Genomic DNA, 25,272 nt, shown 5'->3' on the forward strand with positions numbered 1-25,272 from the left:
CCTGGAGGAAAAGGGAGAGATGATCCACCTTCGGCCTGATGGACGATGGTGACATGTAGAGAGGGGTAGTCACGAAGGGGAGGGAGAATCCTCTTTGGACTATTTGCAAAACCCATGTGTCCAATGTTATGGACTGGCAGTGGGTGGATGGCAAACCCTGCCGACAACTGAATGCCTATGATTGAATGTGGGCCGATTGGGGGGATGGGGGGGGGGGGGGAGATTGGATGCTGCAGCTGCTGGTGAGGAGGTGGATTGCCTCGACTGCTAGCTGCCTGACCCACAAGGTCTGTTAGTACTGTGCCCTCGGCCACAAAGAGGCTGTGGAGCGAGTGGCACAGTGGCTAGGGGGGTACTGGAGTGTCTGGAAGCTCTTTATCTAGCCACAAAAGGAGCAAAAGGTGGATTGTGGGCGACGTGGGGCCATAGAAAGGCCAAAGGACCAGACTGTAGCTTAACTGTCCTTGAAGTGCTCCAGCTCCAAATCTGCTTGGTCTCCGCAGAGATGGGCACAATCCAAGGGGAATTTCCATCGAAGATGATTGGACATCACCCGAAAAAACAATCGCCCTCAACTAGGCTTGACACCTCAACACCACCGTCTACTAAACTGCTCTGCCCTTTCAGTCGGTTGTGTGAAATTCACAACAGATGATGAACTTTGCTGCATCTTTTCCATCGGCAACAATCTGAGGGGGAGCATGGCCTGGACCTTCTCGGGGAATGTTGGCAGCACCTGTGCAACTGTATCCCACAGAACATGGAAACAGCAGCTCAAAAGGCATGGTGTTCACAGGACACAAAGCTAGGCAGGCAGAAGAAATCATCATTAGGACCTGTGTCGGGGCAGGTCGAGAGGGTACAATCGGAGCAGGTCTGGATCCATAAAAGCATCCCCGTGGCCAGAGCTGCCGGCACAGAACCAGAAGGGTCCCCGACTGGCTTCTCGGGGCCTAACGGCACACCAGTGAAGTCGGGCTGGCCAAAAATGAGGCACATGGCCTCATAGAATTCTTTAAGTTGGGCGGGGGTGTGCCAGCACCCTGAAACTCTGTGAGGCACGAAGCCAGCCGAGGCACAAGTTCAGCCAAAGAGGCAAGTCTTAGATGCTGATGCGCCGACGGATGTTGAGAAGTCTATGACCGCTTCAGCAAAGCCTTTTTTCTTGTGGTGGGACTTACCCCAGTGGCCTGACTTCTTGGTATGGGGAGACTACATCAGACTCTGCGACCACTCTAGGACCCTCCTATCAAGTGGGGCCTAGAACATGGGGAGTTGTACATCGATCTGCCATGAGCCTGAGGGACTACTCCCTCAAAGCCTTCGGATTCATGGCCCAGCCATCTGAACACGGCTTTATGTTGTGCTCCAAACAGAACAAGCAAACAAGGTGCGGGTCTGTTACCGACAGTCTGTAACAGGTGCCGCAGGACTTGAAGCCAGCCTTCTTGGAGAACAACCCTGCCACACCAGGGGAAAAAAACTCAAAGAATTTGACAAAATGTCGAAAAAAGCTCAGTCAAAAAGCAGCTGAAGGGGCAGCTCTTCTCCAGATGAGCGCTGGCTGGCACGGAGAGAAAAGAACTGACATCAGCATGCCAGGGTGGTGCCTATACAGGTGCTGCAGATGTCACTTACTGAGCGGACGATGCAGACGAAACACGCAAAGCCCATCAACGCCACCTACCAGCGTGCAGGGGTACTGCTCACAAAAAACCTTCTGGATCCAGTCCGATGCCTGGGGAAATTCTAAGGAAGGTAATCTGTCTCTAGCAGATCGTGCAGAATTATGTTTTTTTTGTTTGGTAACAGGCTTCAGAAAAGTGAGCTAAAGCCACGAAGCACATCTCAGAGTGATACACAGAAATTAAGCCCCTCCAGATCCGCTGCATCGATGGTTACACAGATTACTTAAATTGAAACAAACTGTTGTTGTGTCCTGAGAACCTCTTAGAACAGAATTGGTTACCCTGTTTTTAGCGTCATTTAATATTTTACAGGTTTTTAGTTGCATCACTTTTAGCAATGACATTTTACACACTTTCCTTGCATAATATTCTTCTAGGAATATGTTGTACGATTTGCTTGTTTAGTGTGCTTTTTTCTCAACATGTTATCAGTGCATTTTATTTAAGGCTAGGAACACACAACACAATATACTAGTACTTGTGTTGCCTGTTGAGGAGACTGCTTCTAACATCTCAACATAGCATTGCATCAGGGCAGTGCATTCAACACAGTATAGCTTTTACAATATAAATGGCACACTGACCCGGAAAGGGCAGAGGGGCATTCCCACTGTGACCATCCTGGGAAAAATGCTGTGTTTGACATGCAGCTGTGCAACCGCTTTTCTGCCAGCCTCCAAAGAGTATTGCCATCCACACTGCAGGCTGACTCCTGATGCAGTTTCCGGGTAAGGGGCTTAGGCTAATCCCTTAGGTTTGGCCAGATGGGTACACCTGCTATGCTCTTAGTATAGCCTTAGGGTTAGGTAGGAACCTCTAGAACTCATTTATCATGGTTGGATTTTTCATTATCTTTACCATGAATAATGCTGGTAACTTTGCTTTGTTCCATTTGTCTGATTATCACAGCTATTTCAATAAATGTACTGAAAACGTATCTTGAATCTCTTCCGTATTTTTCACCTGGGAATGCAGGAGTAATCAGATGAAAAGGTCAGATCTATTTCAACGACATCCCTGGGGAATCAGAGTGTCATGCTTAGGTTGCCATAATCACCTCCCACCCTGGTAGGTTGAGGGGTTTGGGTGAGGCACTGTGAACTAGCCAGGAATTAGGCCAACAGATTTCAGGGTGTGGACGGACTTAGGCCCTCACATTCTGAAGTTATGTTGCCCTAAAACATAGTCCTATTATCTAAGTAGGAACCATATAACAGTTGGGCATCTCCAGGAAATCTTGTCTCGTGTATTTTGATAAGTCATCTGCAAAGTTATTTAACAATTCACATATTGCCCTTTCATATTTTCCAAGAAATGCAGTCACCTGCTGTTGTCAGGGCTATCAGAGCAGAAAAGTAGTCTTTTCTGCCCCCATGTCCATCTATTTGTTCTCCCTTTCAGGAGGGTACTGTTGTTCCTAGAGCTAAAGGGTGTTTCTAACGGACTTCAGAGAATCATAATCAGCCTTCTGCTCGTCTTAGAAATACCGGGTCCTGATCAGCAGTTTTACATTTTTTAAGACGTCTTGATGTTTAAGGAAGCTGGAGTCCAGAATTTTTACTCTGCCAGTTCTGTAAAGCTTGGAACCAAAGGGAGAACAGTTTGTGGCAAGGCACTTGGTTGCAAATTCTCCATAATGACAGGCTGTAGTACGCAGAATTTCAATCTGATTGTTCGGCTTTGCTGCACCTCTGACGAGAACATCTTGAAAGGGCAAGATGTAATTCACTAAAGAAGCACATTGTGTAGATACTGATAGTTTGTGGCTGCAGAGGGTTGATGGCTCTGATGCGTACAGAAACCAATAGCACAGGTGATCCTTGTGGCAATGGCGCTGTTGGTGCATAGGAGTGAAAATTCTGTGAGGCACAGGGATTGTTGGCAAGTTTGAAGGCTGAAGAGGAACTGGCACATGGTCTTGAGCCACAATGACCAGTCTTGGTCACTTTAGAAAAACTGGTACTTCCTAGGGGATGACTGCATCAGAACGTACAGAAGAACATAAGTGAAATAACACAGTTGAATACCTCAACGTCAAATGTCTTTATGTCGATCTAAGAGTCGAATGTGGTGAAAGAGACCTTCTCGGGCCAGATGGCAGCACTGATTTGTTGCCACAACTCACTATATCGAGGTCAGAGTGTGATGCGCTTTTGTCAAATAATGTTCACCAAAGGTGGTGATTTTGATGTCAAAGGCACTGACGTTGATAACAATGGTACTGCAGAACCATGCTTGGTACACGAGATGCTAGTGTCATCATCAAACCCCCCTTGACGGCTAACAAGAAGGCGCTCATGGCCTCAACCAATACTCCTGTGACTGGTCTGAGTGTTTACAATGAAGATGCTTATGGATTTCTACTCCCTGAATTTCCCTCTGTGGGTCCTTTGCAAGGGAGAAACCTGGAACAGTACAGTAGGACCCATCTTTTCATTTCTGCTTTTAGTTTTCCTCCTCTGCCTTGAGGTTTTCCAATTTCCCTCAGGCAAATTTCCTCTCCGTCCTTGAGAGCTCACCTTTATCATTTTTTTTTTCTTCCAGAAAGGGCATTCTTTGACAGAACGGGATGGAAATAATCTGATCACATAATGCGTGTTGGCACGGAGGTACGCTTCTCACAGGAGGGTCACTTTACAAAAAGTGAAGGCATTTCTGAAGGAAAAACAAATTCCTTGAAATTGTTAAGAAACAGGGCAAATGCCTTTTTCTTTAAAATGCATCGAACAGAGCTTTCAAAAGTATTTGTCTGAAAAACAAGCCTTACAAAAAAAGGAGGGTTTCTAATTCTGAAATGTTCTCAGATCCAGTCAGCACGATCCGGAAAATAAGAACTGAGGCTGTGAGGCAAACTGTGCTTGCTGGGTAATGGAAGCTGATGGCGCTCTTAAACTTATGCTGAGTGCAGCCCATGCATTTTTGCGTGATCGGCACCTTTCCTTTTTATGTTTCTCTGCAGTTAGTGCAGATTTGTAGGTTGACTTTTTTATTATAAGTCACATTTCTACACAAAATGCTAAAATGTGGTTTAAAAGTATACTACTACAGAATTCCGAAGAAAACATGCAGTTAAACTGAGGTGTCACCATAGCATTGAAAAATGGGGCTACTTCCAACATCAGAAGAACATACATATTAAAGGAGTGTTCCAGGGCAAGTGGGATTATTTCATGTATATGACCAATAAATAACGAGGGAGCCACCTTACACAAAAAGAAGCTTGTATTAACAGATATGCAAGGGTATGAGCGCTGCCTCAAACACAGCTCCATTAATAAATTGAGATTAAAAGCTTTGAGCAGTCATTGTGTCCTAATCATTGCTGTTGCCAGACTTCGACTGCAAAAGCCAATTCAGTTGCTTGTGGTTTGAAAAACAGATGGCAGTAGTATTCCTTATGCATTAAGCCTAACATACATTTTTACGTGGCTAAAATCAATTGAACATAAAGATGTTTTTTAAAAAGAGAGGGATAAGGTGCACAGGAAAATAAAATCACCAACCTGCCCCTGTAGACTGTTTTCATAGATTCAACAGCTAAAGCAGTAGCAACAATGTCATCAGCATTATGTCGACGCCCGCTGACCGTCAGTAACCCATCTATCTTCCCGACCACAAACAAAAGACTTCCCTGAAAATGGAAAAGACCATGGATAATACAAACATCGTAACAGCTTTTTGTTTGTTGCAGGGATACACAGTGAAATGTAGTGTCTTCTATGTGTAATTTCCTTCAGGTTCCACAGGCAGTGTAACGAGGAAGTCAAACTTCAAGAAGCTGAAAAGTTCAATATTTATATAGAGTAATACCAAAACCTTCCTTATTTGTAACACTGGTTTGTAAACATGATTATTTATTTTTTTTTTTTACAGATTCACGTTTGCATCCCCGACCAACAGACACAATGCAAATGTTTTAATAAAGGTCCCACATGTTTGGGGTGCTAACAGTAAGGTCTGCTGGAGGAGAACTTTCCAACTTATTACTTGCATTTTAGTTGCTTTTCCTGATTTTCCTCATTTCTGCAGCATAACAGACTCATCAAGGACATGTTTGGAAAACAGTGCACTGCCTTCAATTTGATATATACTTCCCATTTAATTTAGCAGACACCTGGGAATTTTAATAAACATGGCAAGTGCCTAATACATTACTTACAGGTCCAACAAAGCCCAGTAAGCCAGAACGTATGAATGGTGCCTCTCCAACAGGAGCCCCGGCTGAGTTCACAGGTGTCACCTGGAAAGCAATACCCAAAGGTATGATTTACAGAAAAACATTACCAAGAATGAAATATGAATATCAGAGACCAAAAGAAGAAAGATTACCCATATCAAATCCTTTTATTACTTTGCTGCAAATTCTGGAATTCCTTTTTTTAAGACCGTGTGCGTGAAAAATTAGTGGGTAAGAGATGGATTCATGGCAATATTACATAAAAATAATTCCTCCTGAGATTAAGTGCATGCAAATTATTCCCATCTAGCTATCCTGTACATCTGGCACTCTCAAACTGTTGGACAGTTCTGCATTAAATAACAGCATCTAATCAGTACCAAATGCTTTTAAAGCCACCCATCCCATCCCATCTATCTAGCACGAATGTAACTAGACGCTCTGGAATGAAAAATGCATAATCCACGACATCCAGAGCCCATGAACAACCGTTTATAAGGAATACCAGTAGAATTTGGATCTGGATTCCATTTCTCTTTGCTACTCAAAGTTCTTAAACTATTTGTGGAAGAATGAGAATAAACATGTAAAACTAAAGACTTGTATGTCTAGGCACGCTATGACTTTTTACTGTTCGAAAACATGTTATACAAGCCACTCTTTTCATTCAAATGCACACAAAAATCCAAAACTATTCCAATAACAAGATCCAAAAACATTCATGAAAAATAGATCCAAAGGCACTCACATGCAAGAGACAAATAAGGAAAATGTCACTTACCCAGTGTACATCTGTTCGTGGCATGAGTCGCTGCAGATTCACATGCTGTGCACAGTCCGCCGTCTGGTGTTGGGCTCGGAGTGTTACAAGTTGTTTTTCTTCGAAGAAGTCTTTTCGAGTCACGAGAGCGAGGGACTACTCCCCTTTCGGTTCCATTGCGCATGGGCGTCGACTCCATCTTAGATTGTTTTCCCCGCAGAGGGTGAGGTAGGAGTTGTGTATATTAGTAATAGCCATGCAATGGAATGAATATTTATGTACATAATAAAGGTTTAAAGTAATATATTTACAAATGTACAATTGTTTAAGATCTACTTCTAAACAGCTACAGGCTCCCGGGGAGGCGGGTGGGCGCATGTGAATCTGCAGCGACTCATGCCACGAACAGATGTACACTGGGTAGTGACATTTTCCGTTCGATGGCATGTGTAGCTGCAGATACACATGCTGTGCATAGACTAGTAAGCAGTTATCTCCCCAAAAGCGGTGGTTCAGCCTGTAGGAGTTGAAGTAGTTTGAAATAATGTTCTTAGTACAGCCTGACCTACTGTGGCTTGTTGTGCAGTGAACACATCTACACAGTAGTGCTTGGTAAATGTATGAGGCCAGGTTGCTGCCTTACATATTTCGTTCATTGGAATATTCCCTAGAAAGGCCATGGTAACTCCTTTCTTTCTGGTTGAGTGTGCCTTTGGTGTAATAGGCAGTTCTCTTTTCGCTTTAAGATAGCAGGTTTGAATACACTTAACTATCCATCTAGCAATGCCTTGTTTTGAAATTGGATTTCCTGTATGAGGTTTTTGAAAGGCAATAAATAGTTGTTTTGTCTTCCTAATTTGTTTTGTTCTGTCAATGTAGTACATTAACGCTCTTTTGATGTCTAATGTATGTAGTGCTCTTTCAGCTACCGAATCTGGCTGTGGGAAGAACACTGGTAATTCTACTGTTTGATTCAAGTGGAACGGTGAGATAACCTTTGGTAAGAATTTTGGATTTGTTCTTAGAACTACCTTATTCTTGTGTATTTGAATAAATGGTTCTTGTATGGTAAATGCCTGAATCTCACTCACTCTTCTTAGAGATGTGATGGCAATGAGAAATGCAACTTTCCACGTTAAGTATTGCATTTCACAAGAATGCATGGGTTCGAAAGGTGGACCCATGAGCCTTGTTAAGACAATGTTGAGGTTCCATGAAGGAATAGGTGGTGTCCTTGGTGGTATAAATCACTTTAGGCCTTCCATAAACGCTTTAATGACAGGTATTCTAAATAGGGAAGTTGAATGAGTAATCTGCAGGTAAGCAGATATTGCGGTGAGATGTATCTTTATGGAAGAGAAAGCTAGATTTGATTTTTGCAAATGTAGTAAATATCCTACTACATCTTTTGGAGATGCGTGCAATGGTTGAATTTGATTATGGCAGTAACAAACAAATCTTTTCCATTTATTTGCATAGCAGTGTCTAGTGGAAGGTTTTCTAGCTTGCTTTATGACCTCCATACACTCTTGTGTGAGGTCTAAGTGTCCAAATTCTAGGATTTCAGGAGCCAAATTGCTAGATTCAGCGATGCTGGGTTTGGATGCCTGATCTGTTGTTTGTGTTGTGTTAACAGATCTGGTCTGTTGGGTAGCTTGACATGAGGTACTACTGACAGGTCTAGTAGTGTTGTATACCAAGGTTGTCTTGCCCATGTTGGTGCTATTAGTATGAGTTTGAGTTTGTTTTGACTCAATCTGTTTACTAGATATGGAAGGAGAGGGAGAGGGGGAAAAGCGTACGCAAATATCCCTGACCAATTCATCCATAGAGCATTGCCTTGGGATTGATGGTGTGGGAACCTGGATGCGAAGTTTTGGCATTTTGCGTTTTCTTTTGTTGCAAAGAGATCTATTTTAGGTGTTCTCCAAATTTGAAAGTAAGTGTTCAGTATTTGGGGGTGAATTTCCCATTCGTGGACTTGTTGGTGATCCCGAGAGAGATTGTCTGCTAGCTGGTTCTGGATCCCTGGAATAAATTGTGCTATTAGGCGAATATGGTTGTGAATTGCCCAATGCCATATTTTTTGTGTTAGGAGACACAACTGTGTCGAGTGTGTCCCCCCCTGTTTGTTTAAATAATACATTGTTGTCATGTTGTCTGTTTTGACAAGAATGTATTTGTGGGTTATCATGGGTTGAAATGCTTTCAACGCTAGAAATACTGCTAACAGTTCTAAGTGATTTATGTGAAACTTCCTTTGATGTATGTCCCATTGTCCTTGGATGCTGTGTTGATTGAGGTGTGCTCCCCACCCTGTCATGGAAGCATCCGTTGTTATGACGTATTGTGGCACTGGGTCTTGGAAAGGCCGCCCTTTGTTTAAATTTGTACTGTTCCACCATAGAAGCGAGATGTATGTTTGGCGGTCTATCAACACCAGATCTAGAAGTTGACCCTGTGCATGTGACCATTGTGATGCTAGGCATTGTTGTAAGGGCCGCATGTGCAATCTTGCGTTTGGGACAATGGCTATGCATGAAGACATCATGCCTAGGAGTTTTAATACCATTTTTGCTTGTATCTTTTGTGTTGGATACATGGCTTGTATCACCTTGTGAAATGTTTGAACCCTTTGTGGACTTGGAGTGGCTATCCCTTCTGTTGTGTTTATTGTTGCTCCTAAGTATTGCTGTGTTTGACACGGCAAAAGGTGTGACTTTGCATAGTTGATGGAGAAACCCAGCTTGTGAAGGGTCTGTATGACATACTGTGTGTGACGTGAACACCGTGTTAGCGTGTTGGTCTTGATTAACCAGTCGTCTAGGTAAGGGAACACGTGTATCTGCTGCCTTCCAATATGTGCAGCTACTACTGCCAGGCATTTTGTAAAAACTCTTGGTGCAGTTGTTATTCTGAATGGCAACACTCTGAATTGGTAATGTATTCTTTTGAATACGAACCTTAGGTATTTCCTGTGGGAAGGATGTATTGGTATGTGGAAATACGCATCCTTTAGGTCTAATGTTGTCATGTAGTCTTGCTGTTTGAGCAGTGGGATTACGTCTTGTAATGTGACCATGTGAAAGTGGTCTGATTTGATGTAGGTATTTAGTGTTCTGAGATCTAGTATTGGTCTCAGAGTTTTGTCCTTCTTTGGTATTAGAAAATACAGTGAGTAAACTCCTGTGTTTTTCTGTAGGCTTGGTACTAATTCTATTGCGTCCTTTTGTAGTAATGCCTGAACTTCTAGTCCTAGAAGATCTATATGCTGTTTTGACATATTGTGTGTTTTCGGTGGGACTTTTGGAGGGAATGTGTGAAATTCTATGCAATAGCCATGTTGGATAATTGCTAAGACCCAAGTGTCTGTTGTTATTTATTCCCATGATTCGTAGAATTGGCTTAGTCTTCCCCCCACTGGTGTTGTGTGATGGGGTTGTGTGACTTGTGAGTCACTGTTTATTTTGAGGGGTTTTGGGACCTTGAAATTTTCCCCGACTTCTTGGGAATTGGCCTCCCTCTATATTGTCCCCGAAAACCTCCCCTTTGATATTGACCCTGGTAGGTAGGTGGTCTTGTCTGTGAAGTGTTGGTTTCTGTGGGTTGACCCCGAAACCCTCCCCTAAAAGGTGTCTTCCGAAATGTGCCTCTGCTCTGCGGGGAGTAGAGTGCGCCCATGGCTTTGGCTGTATCGGTGTCCTTCTTTAGTTTTTCAATGGCAGTGTCTACCTCCGGCCCAAACAATTGCTGTTCATTAAACGGCATATTGAGCACAGCCTGTTGGATTTCGGGTTTGAACCCAGAAGTGCGCAGCCAAGCGTGCCTCCGTATTGTGACTGCAGTGTTTATTGTCCTTGCAGCTGTATCGGCCGCATCCATGGAAGACCGTATCTGATTGTTCGAGATACTTTGTCCCTCTTCCACCACTTGTTGCGCTCTTTTTTGGAACTCCTTGGGAAGGTGTTCGATGAGATGTTGCATTTCATCCCAATGAGCCCTGTCGTATCTTGCCAAGAGTGCTTGCGAGTTGGCGATACGCCACTGATTTGCTGCTTGTGCTGCAACTCTTTTCCCTGCTGCATCAAATTTGCGGCTCTCCCTGTCTGGAGGTGGTGCGTCGCCTGATGTATGAGAGTTGGCTCTTTTACGAGCTGCCCCCACAACTACTGAGTCCGGTGTTAGTTGTGTTGTAAGAAATATTGGGTCTGTGGGAGGTGCCTTATATTTTTTCTCCACCCTTGGAGTTATGGCTCTGCCTTTAACTGCCTCCTGAAATATTTGTTTTGAGTGCCGTAGCATTCCTGGGAGCATGGGAAGGCTTTGATACTGGCTATGGGTGGAGGACAGGGTGTTAAAGAGAAAGTCATCCTCAATCGGTTCCGAATGTAGTGAGACATTGTGGAATTCGGCTGCCCTTGCGACCACCTGTGCATATGATGTACTGTCCTCAGGTGGTGACGGTTTAGTTGGATATGAGTCTGGACTATTGTCAGACACTGGGGCGTCGTAGAGGTCCCATGCATCGGGATCATCCTGGCTCATTGTGGTATGAGCTGGTGAGTGCGTTAGTGGTGGAGTTTGCGCCGGTGATGCATGTGCTGATTGTGGTGGAGAAGGTGGTGGTGTTACTTTCTTTACCATCTTTGCTTGTGGTTGCTTGTCCCCTTGTTGGAAAACAAGTTTCCTTTTCATCTTGATTGGGGGAAGAGTTGTTATCTTCCCTGTGTCTTCCTGGATGTGAAGCCTCCTTTGAGTGTAGTCAGTTTCTACAGTTTGAAGCTCTTGACCAAATCTATGCAATTGGGTGTTTAGTCCTTGTTCCTCTGTATAGGAACTAATTTTCGGTTCCGAGGCTTTTTTCGGTACCGAAACCGTTTCGGTAGGCTTTTTAGGCTCCGAAGAAGATTTCTTTGATTTCGGCGTGGTATCTCGGTGCCGAACATCTTCGGTGCCGCTGTCTCTGCGCCGAATTGTCTCGGAGCCGGTGTCTCGGCTCCGAGGTTGCTGTGTGGCGGTATCAAGACCGGAGTTGGATGACTTCGACACCAGCATGCCCTTTTTCGGTGCCTTGGCTCGGTCACCTAGTTTTTGGGTTAAGCCATGGCCTGTTGGCAGTGGCGTCCCCTGGGCTTTTGTGGACTTTTCGTGAGTCCTAATTTTCGACGTCTTACTCACGGTTGTTATGTCTTCGGTGTCGGATTCCCCCGAATCCGACTCGTGGATGGAGAACGCTTCCTCTTCGTCCTCGAACCGATATTGTCCTGTCGGCGTGGACGCCATTTGCAATCTTCTGGCTCTTCGGTCTCTGAGCGTCTTCCTCGACCGAAACGCTCGACAGGCTTCACACGTATCCTCCTTGTGCTCCGGGGACAGGCACAAGTTACAGACCAGATGCTGATCTGTATACGGAAATTTGTTATGGCATTTAGGACAGAAGCGGAACGGGGTCCGTTCCATCAGTCTTGAAGTCGCACGCGGTCGGGCCGACCAGGCCCCGACGGGGGATCGAAATTACCCCGAAGGGCCACCGGAGCTCTTCAAGATTCGGTGTCGATTTGTCCTAACTAACCCGATACCGAACGAAACAATACCGACGATTTTTTCCGAGATTCTAACTAACTTTCCGACCCGAAACACGGAGCGAAAAGGAACACGTCCGAACCCGATGGCGAAAAAAAAACAATCTAAGATGGAGTCGACGCCCATGCGCAATGGAACCGAAAGGGGAGGAGTCCCTCGGTCTCGTGACTCGAAAAGACTTCTTCGAAGAAAAACAACTTGTAACACTCCGAGCCCGACGGCGGACTGTGCACAGCATGTGTATCTGCAGCTACACATGCCATCGAACATTTGCCTTCCACTTCGACTTGGCATACTTGCTGCAGTGATTTGGGAGCATATTAGGAAACCGGGCACATAAAGTCATCTCTTTCCCAAGAAATGGAAGCTGGCTTCCGTGGTTACATATTTCAGAAGGATATTGACGGAAAACAGAAACAGGAATATTACAGTAGAATTTTTCTTCCTCCAACAATGGGAGGCACCTCAATGGAAATCCAGACCTAGAACTTGAGATGGATCTATGGCCATGACTCTGTTCCATACCACCAATCTAGCAAAAATTTGAAGACACATCTCTTTAAAGAACACTACATATTGCAATGAATTAATTGTCCACAACCCCGTTACCTCTCCTACCACATATTGAATTTTTGCTAGTCTTTGATCCTTTAGAGCGCTATGCTCTTTCTTTTGGCAAGAGTCATGCAATTGAAGTACCATATACATACAAACATACATTTCTAAAAATGTCCCAGATGTTCATACCACTGCCATCAGAGACCCAATTACAACCACTTCATCAGCATCTGAGGATCTAAGAGTAACAACATACCATGACACCTAAAAGCCATAGAACTTGGAGAACCAGAATCCATGGGATGAAACATCGGTCTCAAACCCTAGCCTTCTATTGTCTGTGATTCTGCAAAGTACTTGTCTGTCTGGACATGTTATCTTACGTTATTTATTGTTATAAAGTGCTTGATTGCCCAGGAGCATATTGGCGCTGATAATGCATGAAGGGTTAATAGAAAGGATCAAGATGTTAGCAGAATAGCCATTTTTTTTTAAGGCCTTTCTGAAGAAAGGAAGACTTGTATTTATTTCAGATATGGACATGTTACTTACCTTTGGCAACGCCTTATTTGGTAGAGAATATCTAGTTGCAGATTCCTTACCTTAGAATTTTCCCAGGCATCAGTCTGCATCAGGAGTTTTTTCTTCTGTAGTACCCCTGACTGCCGTTAGGTGGCGCAGATCGGCTAAGCATTTGTTGTCGGCATCGTCCGAGCCAGATGTGACGTTGTGGGTTCTATATAGCCACCACCCCAGCGCGCTGACGTCAGTTTCTTTTCACAACCTTCCACACCAGAAAAACAGAGCCAGGAAGAACACTGGTGCGTCAAAACTACGGCCCTGGAAGGGGAGGGCCTGTCACTGGAAATCAGTTTGCAGAGCGGGCAGGTTAGGTAGAGCAGGGAGGACAGGTGGGCCGGTAAGCAATTTGCAACTAGATATTGTCTCTACCAGATAAGGTGATACCGAAGGTAAGTAAATTGTCCATCTGATAGAGACAGTTAGCTGCATATTCCTTACCTTAGAACAGATACCCAAGCAATACCATCCCCGGAGGTGGGGCTGCAGACCACTTTCAAAACAAGGAAGTCCTGCAGGACCGCAGGCATAGTGCCCATCCCTACTGACCTGATTGTCCACGCAGAAGTGCTTTGTGAATGTGTGCAAGGAAGCCCAAGATGCTGCCAGGCAGATGTCCAGGATGGGAACTCCACATGCTAATGCAGTGGTCGCAGCTACAGCTCTGGTAGAATGAGCGCTCAAGCCTTCATGACGTTGATTTTTGACCGCGCGTAGCAGGACTTAATGCAGAGTACAATCCGTCTGGAAATGGTCTGCTTCTACACGGCCTGACCTTTCTTCACTTCAACAAATCCCATGAAGAGTTCATTGCCCACCCAGAACTCTCATGTTCGATCAAGGTAGAACAATGCTCTTTTTATGTGCAGACGATGGAGTAGCTCCACTTCTTTAGTGGGATGTGGAGGAGCATAAAACATAGGAAGAGTATGGATTGGCATTCGTGAAATTGAGTGACCACTTTCGGAAGAAAGGATGCTTTTGGCAGGGCAGCTGGATGACAATGCCTGCAGCTCACTCACCCTGCGGGCAGATGTAATGGCCACAAGGAAGGCTGCTCTCGAACTGAGAAGCTTAAGAGGACAACTGTGGAGCAGCTCAAAAGGAGGGCACATCAGAAATGTCAAAACTAAATTTAAATCCCTTTGGGGCATCATGAATGGAGAAAACATAGGAGTAAACCCTTTAAGGAACCTACGGGCATATACCGTTTTGGTGGAGTGATGCCTGGCTGTCAAGATTACATTACAGACTTCGGACAGAAGGTCAAAAGCTGTCAACTGCCACCACTCAATCTCCACGCAAGAAGGCGGAGACTGGACAGGTTTGTATGGAGAACCCTATACTGCTGCTATACTCTTCGTGCCCAGTCTGATGCCACAAGGATTACTTGGGCCTGGACATTCTTGATCTACATGAGAACTCGGAGTATAAGTGGAATGGGTAGAAAGCAGACAGGAGGCCCGAGTTCCACTTGATATGAAAAGCGCTGCAGAGCAACTGCATCCTTGGAATTTCCAACGCCCAATCCGGCGGACACTGCACGTTCTCTGCAAAGTTAAACAGATCCAACCAAGCAGCCCCCCCCCCCCCCCCCACTGCTGAAAGAGACCTTGCGTTACCTCAGGATGGAGACGCCATTTGTAGTCAACTAAGCATTGTCGGCTGAGAGTCCGAAAAATGTTAAACCACCAGGGAAATGCCCTGTTGTTCCAGCCACGTCCTGAGGCGCAGAGCCTCCTGACAACAGCTCTCCGACCCTAACCACCCTGCTTGATGTAGTACTACATGGCGGTGGTGGTGTCCATGAACGGCTGCACTTACTTCCCTTTGAGAGAGAAAGAGAGAGAGAGAGAGAGAAAAGAAATGCTTTCAATGCTAGACTGATCGCCTGGAGCTCCAACAGGTGGATGCGGAGTCTGGACTCTGCTGGAGGCCAGATGCCTCTGATCTTTACCTCTCAGGTGGCCGCCCGATCCCAGGAGTGACTCATCTCTCACTACTGTCAGATCTGGTTGGGGAAGGGACTGGGATCTGCCTCTGGCCCAAATGCGGTTTGTTAGCCACCACTGCAGATTTCATGCAGTTCCCTCTGAGATCTGGACCATGTCGGAAAGAGTCCCCTGATGCTGCGCTCACTGGAACTTCAAGTCCTACTGCAGCGCTCGCATATGCCACCTGGCATGTGTCACTGGTGGGATGCAGGTGACCATGAAGCCAGAAGCCTCAGTGTCATTCTCACCGAAATCCAGGAAAGAGGCTGAAACATCTATGTCATAGCCTGAATATCCTGGACTGCTGCTCAGGAAGATAAGATCGAAAAGGGAGCATCTGAGGGAGTCAGGTGCGACTTTGGCACGTTTATAGTGAAACGCAGCCAAAGCAGGATTCTAAAGGTGGGAGATGTGAGAGCTGGTCATACCTCTTCCTTGCAGGAAATCCTTTGTTCGGCTTCTCTGGCCTGAGCCTGGCTCATCAGCAGGAGGGCAGAACAATGTCTGGGGGTCAGCAGCAGCACAGGTTGGCAGCTGTCCCCCCCCCCCCCCCCCCTCCAACTCCCTCCAAAACAAAGGCTAATGAGACTAACCTTGCCTAGTTGAGTCTTCATTATCTAAGTGGAAATATCTGGAGAGTTCATCTGCATTGGCATGCTAAATCCCAGGTCTATGTTCCACTGAAAGGGAAATGTACCTCAGACCTGTAGGGAAATGGTCCTCAGAAGTTTGGGATTCTCACCTTCATTTGTTTGAGCCAGGAGGCGATTGTGGTCTGACTGAACAATGAAGTGAGTACCAAACAAGTATGGCCTCAACTTTCTCAAGGCCCAGACCACAGCAAAGGCCTCCCTCTCAATGGCTGACCAACACCTTTCTCTAGGGGTCAACCTTCTGCTAATAAAAACTACAGGTTGATTCTGGCCCTCTTCATTTATCTGTGATAGTACTGTTCCTATTCCTACTTCGAAAGCATCAGCTGGACAATTAATTGTTTGGAAAAGACTGGACTTTTGAGAGCTTGAGGTGAGCAAATGGTCTTTTTCAGGGTTTCAAAGGACTATTGACAGCTAGCTATCCACAATAACTTTTTCGGCATTTTCTTAGTGGTATGTTCATTCAAGGAGGCCACAATGGAGCCATACACTTTCACAAAACTTCTGTACTACCAAGTCAGGCTTACAAAAGCTCTGACCTGGTTCTGGGTAGTTGGAGCAAACAAATCTATGATGGTTTGGATTTTGCTCTGAACAAGCTGAACTTGACCTCCACCTACAAGGTGGCTCAAGTAAACAGCTTTGCTCTGCCCTATCCAGCACTTTGTCGGCTTGACAGTGAGGCCTGCCTTTTTCAAGGCTTCAAGTACATTCCTGAGGTGGACCAGGTGATCTTGCCAGGTTAGTTAAAGACAGCAGTATCATCTAGATATGCTGCACCAAAGTCTTCCAAGCCTGTCAGAATCTGATTCACCAACCTCTGGAATGTGGCAGGTGCATTCTCCAAACCAACAGACATCACAGTAAAAAGATAGTGCCCACCAGGAGGGAAAAATGCTGTTTGAGGCTTGGCAGCATCAGTTATCCTCATCTGCCAATAGCCTGCAGTCAGGTCAAATGTGCTGAGATACTTGGCTGAAGCCAGGGTATCAATCAGCTCGTTAGCCCCAGAAACTGGATGGGCATCAGTCTTAGTGGCTGCACTGATGCCTCTGTAGTGTAGAAAAAAAAACTAATTTCTCTCTTTCCACCCTGGGAATGAGGTTTTGGCACAAGGACTACTGTGCTATCCCAAGGCTCAAAACCCCCCTAATCCAGCATCTTTTGGACTTCTGCCCTGATGCAATCTCTGACACGGGCAAGCTGCCTGTAGAGTTTGCTTTTTACAGGTAGACTATCACCTGTATCCACATCATGGGCACACCAGGTGGTTTGACCAGGGGTCAGGGGGAAGAGTTCAGCAAACTGGTTGAGAACCTGCCTACAGTCAGCGTCTGGCTGATCAGAGAAGCAGACTTCAAAGACTCCTCTATCTACTGACCCTTGAACAGGGTTGTTTGAGAGGGGATCAGGGAGAGGGTCACTCTCTGGTTCCTGACACTCATCAGTGGCCATGAGCAAGCTCATGTCAGCCCTGTCATAGTAAGGCTTTATGAGGTTCACATGAAGCACCTTGTGAGGGCTTTCTTGTAGTGCTTAGGTCAACCATGTAGATGATCTCACCTTTCTGCTCTGATTGTGTGGGGGCCACTCCACTTGTCTTGGAGTGCTCTTGGGGGCACAGGCTCTAAGACCCACACTTTTTGTCCTGGCTGGTAAACAGTCAGTAGAGCCTTTTGGTCATGCCACAGCTTTTGAAGCTCTTGGCTGAACTCTGGGTTTTGGAAGCCTTCTTCATGTACTCTGCCATGAATGAACACAGGCCTAGCACATAGTAAACCATGTCTTGTTTAGGGGGGTTGCGGGGTTGCTCCCAACCGTCCTTCACAAGAGCAAGGGGACCCCTAACTGGATGTTTAAACAGAAGTTCAAATGGACTGTAGCCCACTCTCTTCTGAGGAACCTCCTGGTAGGCAAATAGAAGGCAAGCCAGTAGAACATCCCATCTTCTCCTAAGTTTTTCTGAGAGTCCCATAATAATACCTTTTAAGGTTTTGTTGAATCTCTCAACTAACCCATTTCCTTGTGGATGAAAAGGAGTGGTGAATTTATAGGTTACACCACATTCCTTCCACATTGCTTTTGGTAGCCAGACATGATTTCACCTCTGTTGGATACAACCTCCTTAAGAAAGCCCACCCCTGAAAAGATCTCCAGGAGGGCCTTGGCCACTGCAGGAGTTGTAGTGGGCCTAAGGGGAATGGTCCCGGCTGGCATGGTCTACGACCACCAGAATAAATCTGGTCCCAGATGCAGTTGGAAGCTCAAGGGGGCCAATGATGTCCATCCCTACTCTTTCAAAGGGAATCCCCAACCACTGGAAGTGAAATTAAGGGGGCCTTTGTGGTGTTACCTGTCTTGCCCCGGCTTGGCTGGGGACACAGGAGCGGAAAAACTCCTTTGTGTCTTCAGACATTTGGGGCTAGTCAAAGAGTGGGACAAGTCTGCCCTAAGTATTACTTTGCCCAAGATGTCTTGCAAGGGGGATGTCATGGGCTAAGGTCAAAGGGAACTCGCTAAACTTCTGAGGTATGACCAGCCTTCTGGTGGCACCAGGTTTGGGGTTTCTACCCCCAGAGTAAAAAAGCCCATTCTCCCAATAGGCCCTGTGGGATCCACCGACATCCCCTGCCTCCTGTGCAGCAGCTTGCTGCCTGAGGGCTTCAAGAGGGGGGCAGGACTTCTGCTCCAAGCTCAGTTTTTCCCTGGAGGGGAGGGGGGGGGCTGCACCCAAGAGCTCTGCTGTGCCAGCACCCAGCTCCTCTGATGCAAGTTCCTCAAGAGAAGTAATATCATCCCCCTGCGGAGACTTATTCTTAATGGGGTCCTGGGCAGGGGGTAAGCTTTTACCCTTCCTACCTCTCTTCCCGGGTTCTGGCTGGTCCACACTTTCAGGCTCCAGTGCTCCTGATTCTCCCCGTTTCCTGGCCTGTGCTCTGGTTGTAACAAAGACATTGGCAGGCATACCCAGCATTGCTGCATGAGTCTGCAGCTCCCCTTCAGCACAGGCTAAGGTGTCTAAATCATTGCCCATCAGATAATCAACAGGAATAGAAGATGGCACTACAACTCTTTTAGGGCCAATAACCCCCTCCACCCAGCTAAAGATAACAGCAGTCAGTGGGTGACTCTTAGTGATGTTGTCTATGTTGGCAACTTGGTAACTCTGATTTGCTCAGGGGACACCAGTTTTTCAGTCATCACTGTGACGCTGGCACCTGTGTCCCTGTAAGCCTCCGCCTCAATACCATTAACCAGGGGGTGCTGCCATTGTTTCCTCATATTTGAAGGCCAGGTAGCCAGAGTGGCAAGGTCAATGCCACCTTCTGATACCAAGACAGTCTTAGTGGTTTCTCCAACTAGGCCAGAGTCCACTGCATTCCCCAAGGTGAACCCAGCTACACCCTGGGTTGAAGTACTACCGCCAGTGTTATTGCTAGAGGCACCTGGAGGGGTAGTAGTATCCTTGGTGCCTTTCCTAGGACAGGTGCTGTCACATGTCCTATGGCCCCTTTATTTGCAAAAGAAGCAAGGCTTCTTTTTAGAGGAGAAAGAGGATTTGGACTCAACCCCAGAAGAGTTTTGTGGGCCTGATGAAGACTCTTTCTTGTTATCATTAGGCTTTTCCCCATCTTTCTCCTGGGACTTAGAAGAACCTTTCTTCTTCTGGTCACTCTCACTGTGGGGTTTTCTTACTCACCCTGGCGCGAACTCATTTGTCTGCCTTCTTTCCCAATTCTTGGGAAGAGGTCAGCTCTGAGTCCACCAGGTACTGATGCAGTTTCTCAGACACACAGTTATTAAGTATATGCTCTCTCATGATAAGCTTGTACAGACCTTCAAAGTCATGCACATTGCTACCATGTAACCAGCCTTCCAGAGCCTTAACTACACAGTCCACAAAATATACCCAGTCTTGGGAGGACTCTTTCCGAGTTTCTCTGAACTTAATTCTATACTCCTCAGTTGTGAGCCCACTCCCATCAATCAGAGCCTACTTCAAGACCTGGTAGTTGTCTGCATCTTCATCCCCTTACAATCAAAAGTTTGTCTCTGCCTTTGTGTCCAAAGGAGAGCCACAGGATAGCTGCCTACTGCCTTTGAGGGACCCTCTGTACACCTTGCAGGCCCTCTCTAAATCAGAAATCCACTTGTGGATGTCATCCACAGCCTTGTAAGTGAGGGACTATCCTGCTGAGATTCCTGGAATCAAAGGAATCTTCCCTGACCCTGGACTTTTTTTAATGCTGCTACCATGTGGTTCTAACCCCAAATTCTTTCTCTCCCTTCCCATCTCTCGGGCCTCTTTCTCTAGAGCCAGCTGCTGCTGTTTCAGCTTAAGCTTAGCCTGCTCAGGTCTCGGAAAGCTGAAACGCCTATCTATGGATCCCTCATCAGAGCTAGAGTGGATGGAGCCCACAGCAGGAGCTGAGGCAAGGGAAACTGAGGATGAGGCAGATACACTCCTCCTCAGGACTCTCTTTACTAACCCTGGGGGAGTAAAAGTGGGCCTACTGCAATGACCCTCTTGTGCTACCAACACAACTCCCTGTAGTGTAGATTTTCCTCACTGTCCTGCCCAGTGTGGTCAGGGGAAGCACATGGTACCTCCTTTTCCAACACTGGGAGTTCACCCTCATCATCTAATTCTCTCCCCCTATCAGGATTCTGTATGTCATCCTGAATAAGGAGGCCCAAGAGAATAGCTTTGTTAGTGTTTTTACCTGTCTTACGTTTTCTAGCTGTACAGAGGGCCCCAAGTTTCTTGAGCATAAGGCCAGCATACCTAGACTCCCGAGTCTGGGCAGCTCCCTCAACTGCAGACATGGTACAAGAGTAGTGTGTGCTATACTCATCTAATCTAAGTCTCTCAACTTTTAAAAGGCTCGGAGAAAGGTCTATGCTAGTCCCCTGACTACCTGGAAAAAGTTTAGGATTTCCTGCAGTTACCAGTGCAGTAAGTAACCAATAGTTAGTAGTGATTTTTCTTATGAAAAGTCACTGCTGGCCAAGTGGTAAAGCAATGCAAGTACCTTATCCCACTGCTGCACCACCAATGTAGGAGGCTGGCTCAGTTTATGGTGCACACCTGTGGTGTGGCACCCTACACTGAGACCAGGCACCCCTTAGTGAAAGTGAATAGGTGTCCAGATAGCAGAAGCTCTCTAGGAGTAGCTGAGTGGAGCAACTAAAGCTTATCCAGAAGGAATGTAAAGTACGTGCAATACCACAGTAGTCACAAGTAGTCGCAAGTACGTGCAAATCACAAGAAAGGACCAAACAAGTTTTGCAAAAATAAAGGATACTTTACTACCGCACTATTACTAAACTGACATTGGTATTTCTCCCTTTGGAGATATTACATACAATGTACACACAAAATAACAAGCATAAATATCATAGAAATATACAGGGCCCTAGGGGATGGCCAAACCATATACTAAAAAAGTGGAATGTAAACACGAGACTCCAGCCAAGATAAGTGTGATGGTTAGCTAGGGGCTGGGGCCAGTTGGGAACACCACAGGTAAGTACAGTAAGTGACCCCAGCAACCAAGAGCAAGTCAGTTACCCACCCAGTTGCTCCATAAGCTAACAGAGTGTAGTCGTTGGAGTTTGTGGAATTCAGGACCCTTCCCTGAGGAAACCAGCAGGCAAGAGGATGGACAGAGAGTGCTCCTACCCCAGGATACCCAGAAGACAGGAGTACCTACACCACGGATCCAGATGCAGAGGGGAGAAGGAGGTCTCTCTGAAGACTGTGGATGCCTTAGATTGTCCAGCTACTGTCACAACAATGGACCAGGCTGGTTGAACCGAGGAATGGATTCTGGACGTGGGGGACCTGCAAAGGAAGAGGATAGAGTCCAGAACCCAAGGAGGTGCCTAGGTGGTGCAGGTGGAAAAGCCCAGCCTCCTGAAGATACAGTTCCTGCAAGTTGGCGAAAGAAGAGGTCCAGCTGCGGGGTCCAGGAGCTGATGAAGATCCCAGAAATCGTCTAAGAGTTGTCCCTCGAGGGTCGCCAGACTGCAGGAGGGTCAGTGACCAGCCAGGTCACCAACAAGCACTGGCAAGTGCAAATAGAAGCAGAAGAGGAGATGGCAAAGTTGTGGGGACCAGCAAGGCCCTCAGCACACAGGAAGACCAATGGAAGTCGATGGAGCCTCCACAAGCGACCCACAGGCACCGGACACAGGGAGTCACAAGGAGGCCCGACCAGCCCAGAAAAACAGAAGTCCCACATCGCAGTAGTGGCAGCATAGGAGCTGGTCTTCAGTTTGCAGAGTGCTGGTGTCCAGGGCTTCTTGGAGGCTGAAGATCTCCTGGAGGAAGTGTAAACAAGCCTTGGAAAATGCAACTGTTGCGGTGCACAGAAGTGCCAGTCCAGTGGCAGGAGCAAGGGCCTAATCTCCCAACTTGGATAGGAGACAAGCAGGACCCAGAGGAGGCCACAGATTCACCACCTGTGAAGCAGGATCTTTGGATGTCCAGAGACAGCAGACCCCACCAACTGCATGACGATGCCTTGAGGTGCCTGCGGAAGCAGGGGATTGACTCCTTCATTCCAAGGGAGATTCCTTCGGGCTTCCCGGTGCAAATAGAGTCTTTGTGACTCTGGAGGATATAAAGCCTTGGATGTTGCAGAATTCTTACAGGATCCAGAGAAATGATGTTGCAGTGGGAGCCTTCCCACCAGAAGCAGACTTGTTTGGTTCCAGGTGAAGACCAGTAGCAGTTCCAGAGGCAAGGGGTAGAAGATGTCTTGCAGAGAGTTCCTTGTAGAGACTTGCTTGACCAATATGTGGACCCACCCGCGAGGGAGCCCTGAAATAACTCTAAAAGGGGGTTGGTCACTCATTGCAGTGACCCACTTACCAGAGAGGGGTCAGGGACGTTTCTCTACCTGGCCTAACCATTGAGATGCTCCCAGGGGCCTCTGCACATCTTATTTTCAAAATGGCAGAATCAAGTGGCCACTTGGCAAAGCTCTAGGGGAGGAGCTGGACAGGGGGGTGGTCACTCCACTCTCCTCTGTGTAGTTTCGCAACAGAGTAGGAACCGGGGTTCCTGAACTGGTGCAAACTGGATTATGCAAGGAGGGCACCAAATGTGCCTTTCAAAGCAGTCTGGTGGCGCTCAGAAGTCACCCCACCTCAGCCTTTAGACACCTAACACACAGGGAGATTCGGCCACACATCTCCCTTGCAGGAAATGCTTTGCTCTGCTCCTCCGGCCTGAGCCTGGCTCATAAGCAGGAGGACAGAACAGTGTCTGGGGTTAGCAGCAGCACAGGCTGGCAGCTGGACCCTGTAGGCTTCACTAGCACAACTGGGGGATCCCCTAGAGAACCTCCAGGGTACATGGTATCATGCAACTAACACTCTGTTCAGGGCCTGGTGTCTGTAGGGGTGCCCTGCTCATGCTGGGGTACCCTCATACTTAGAGACATGTACCCTGCCCTTGCGCTGAAGGGCCTACCAAAGGGGTAACTGATAGGATCTAAGTGCAGTAGTTAGGTTTGGCAGTGAAAGGGGGCATGCACCCTTTCATGCAGGCCTTCAGTCACAGTTTGCATGGGCTCCCACGGGTGACATAATACGAGCTGCAGCCCATAGGGGACCCCTGGTGTACCAATGGCCTGTGTACCTAGGTACCATATATTAGGGTCTTACATGAGTGCACCAGTATGCCAATTGCGGGTGTGAAAGGTAACAAACAACTACATTTAGAGCAGACAGCACTCTCACTGGGTTCCTGGTTAACAGGATCCCAGTGGACTACAGCCCAAACACACAGACATCAGGCAAAGGTGGGGGTAACTATGCCAGAAAGATGGCACTTTCCTACATTTCTTTCTTGTGCATAAGTTACTGTCTGACTACTGTGGTATTGCAAGTGCTTTATGTAAGGAAATGCCTCCTTGGCATGGTTGCCCCCTGACTTTTTGCCTTTGCTGATGCTATGTTTACAATTGAAAGTGTGCTGAGGCCTGCTAACCAGGCCCCAGCACCAGTGTTCTTTCCCTAACCTGTACTTTTGTATCCACAATTGGCAGACCCTGGCATCCAGATAAGTCCCTTGTAACTGGTACTTCTAGTACCAAGGGCCCTGATGCCAAGGAAGGTCTCTAAGGGCTGCAGCATGTCTTATGCCACCCTGGAGACCTCTCACTCAGCACAGACACACTGCTTGCCAGCTTGTGTGTGCTAGTGAGGACAAAACGAGTAAGTCGACATGGCACTCCCCTCAGGGTGCCATGCCAGCCTCTCACTGCCTATGCAGTATAGGTAAGACACCCCTCTAGCAGGCCTTACAGCCCTAAGGCAGGGTGCACTATACCATAGGTGAGGGTACCAGTGCATGAGCATGGTACCCCTACAGTGTCTAAACAAAACCTTAGACATTGTAAGTGCAGGGTAGCCATAAGAGTATATGGTCTGGGAGCCTGTCAAACACGAACTCCACAGCACCATAATGGCTACACTGAAAACTGGGAAGTTTGGTATCAAACTTCTCAGCACAATAAATGCACACTGATGCCAGTGTACATTTTATTGTAAAATACACCACAGAGGGCACCTTAGAGGTGCCCCCTGAAACCTATCCGACTATCTGTGTAGGCTGACTGGTTCCAGCAGCCTGCCACACTAGAGACATGTTGCTGGCCCCATGGGGAGAGTGCCTTTGTCACTCTGAGGCCAGTAACAAAGCCTGCACTGGGTGGAGATGCTAACACCTCCCCCAGGCAGGAGCTGTAACACCTGGCGGTGAGCCTCAAAGGCTCACCCCTTTGTCACAGCCCAGCAGGGCACTCCAGCTTAGTGGAGTTGCCCGCCCCCTCCGGCCACAGCCCCCACTTTTGGCGGCAAGGCTGGAGGGAACAAAGAAAGCAACAAGGAGGAGTCACTGGCCAGTCAGGACAGCCCCTAAGGTGTCCTGAGCTGAAGTGACTCTAACTTTTAGAAATCCTCCATCTTGCAGATGGAGGATTCCCCCAATAGGGTTAGGATTGTGACCCCCTCCCCTTGGGAGGAGGCACAAAGAGGGTGTACCCACCCTCAGGGCTAGTAGCCATTGGCTACTAACCCCCCAGACCTAAACACGCCCTTAAATTTAGTATTTAAGGGCTACCCTGAACCCTAGAAAATTAGATTCCTGCAACAACAAGAAGAAGGACTGCCTAGCTGAAAACCCCTGCAGAGGAAGACCAGAAGACAACAACTGCCTTGGCTCCAGAAACTCACCGGCCTGTCTCCTGCCTTCCAAAGAACTCTG

General features: G+C 46.9%; 1 protein-coding gene across 1 annotated transcript in view; it reads right to left on the minus strand.

Moving 5' to 3' along the window:
* The window catches only part of DIP2B (disco interacting protein 2 homolog B), a 738,038-nt gene that overhangs the window by 236,301 nt on the left and 476,465 nt on the right, over window positions 1-25,272 (minus strand). The window contains exons 20-21 of the mRNA XM_069230866.1: window positions 5,848-5,928; window positions 5,192-5,319 (exon numbers count right to left, since the gene is read on the minus strand). Of these exons, the coding sequence (XP_069086967.1) occupies window positions 5,192-5,319; window positions 5,848-5,928 (209 nt within the window). The remainder of the gene's footprint in view (window positions 1-5,191; window positions 5,320-5,847; window positions 5,929-25,272) is intronic.

Source organism: Pleurodeles waltl, chromosome 4_2 (genome assembly GCF_031143425.1).
Source record: "Pleurodeles waltl isolate 20211129_DDA chromosome 4_2, aPleWal1.hap1.20221129, whole genome shotgun sequence".
NCBI lineage: Eukaryota > Metazoa > Chordata > Amphibia > Caudata > Salamandridae > Pleurodeles > Pleurodeles waltl.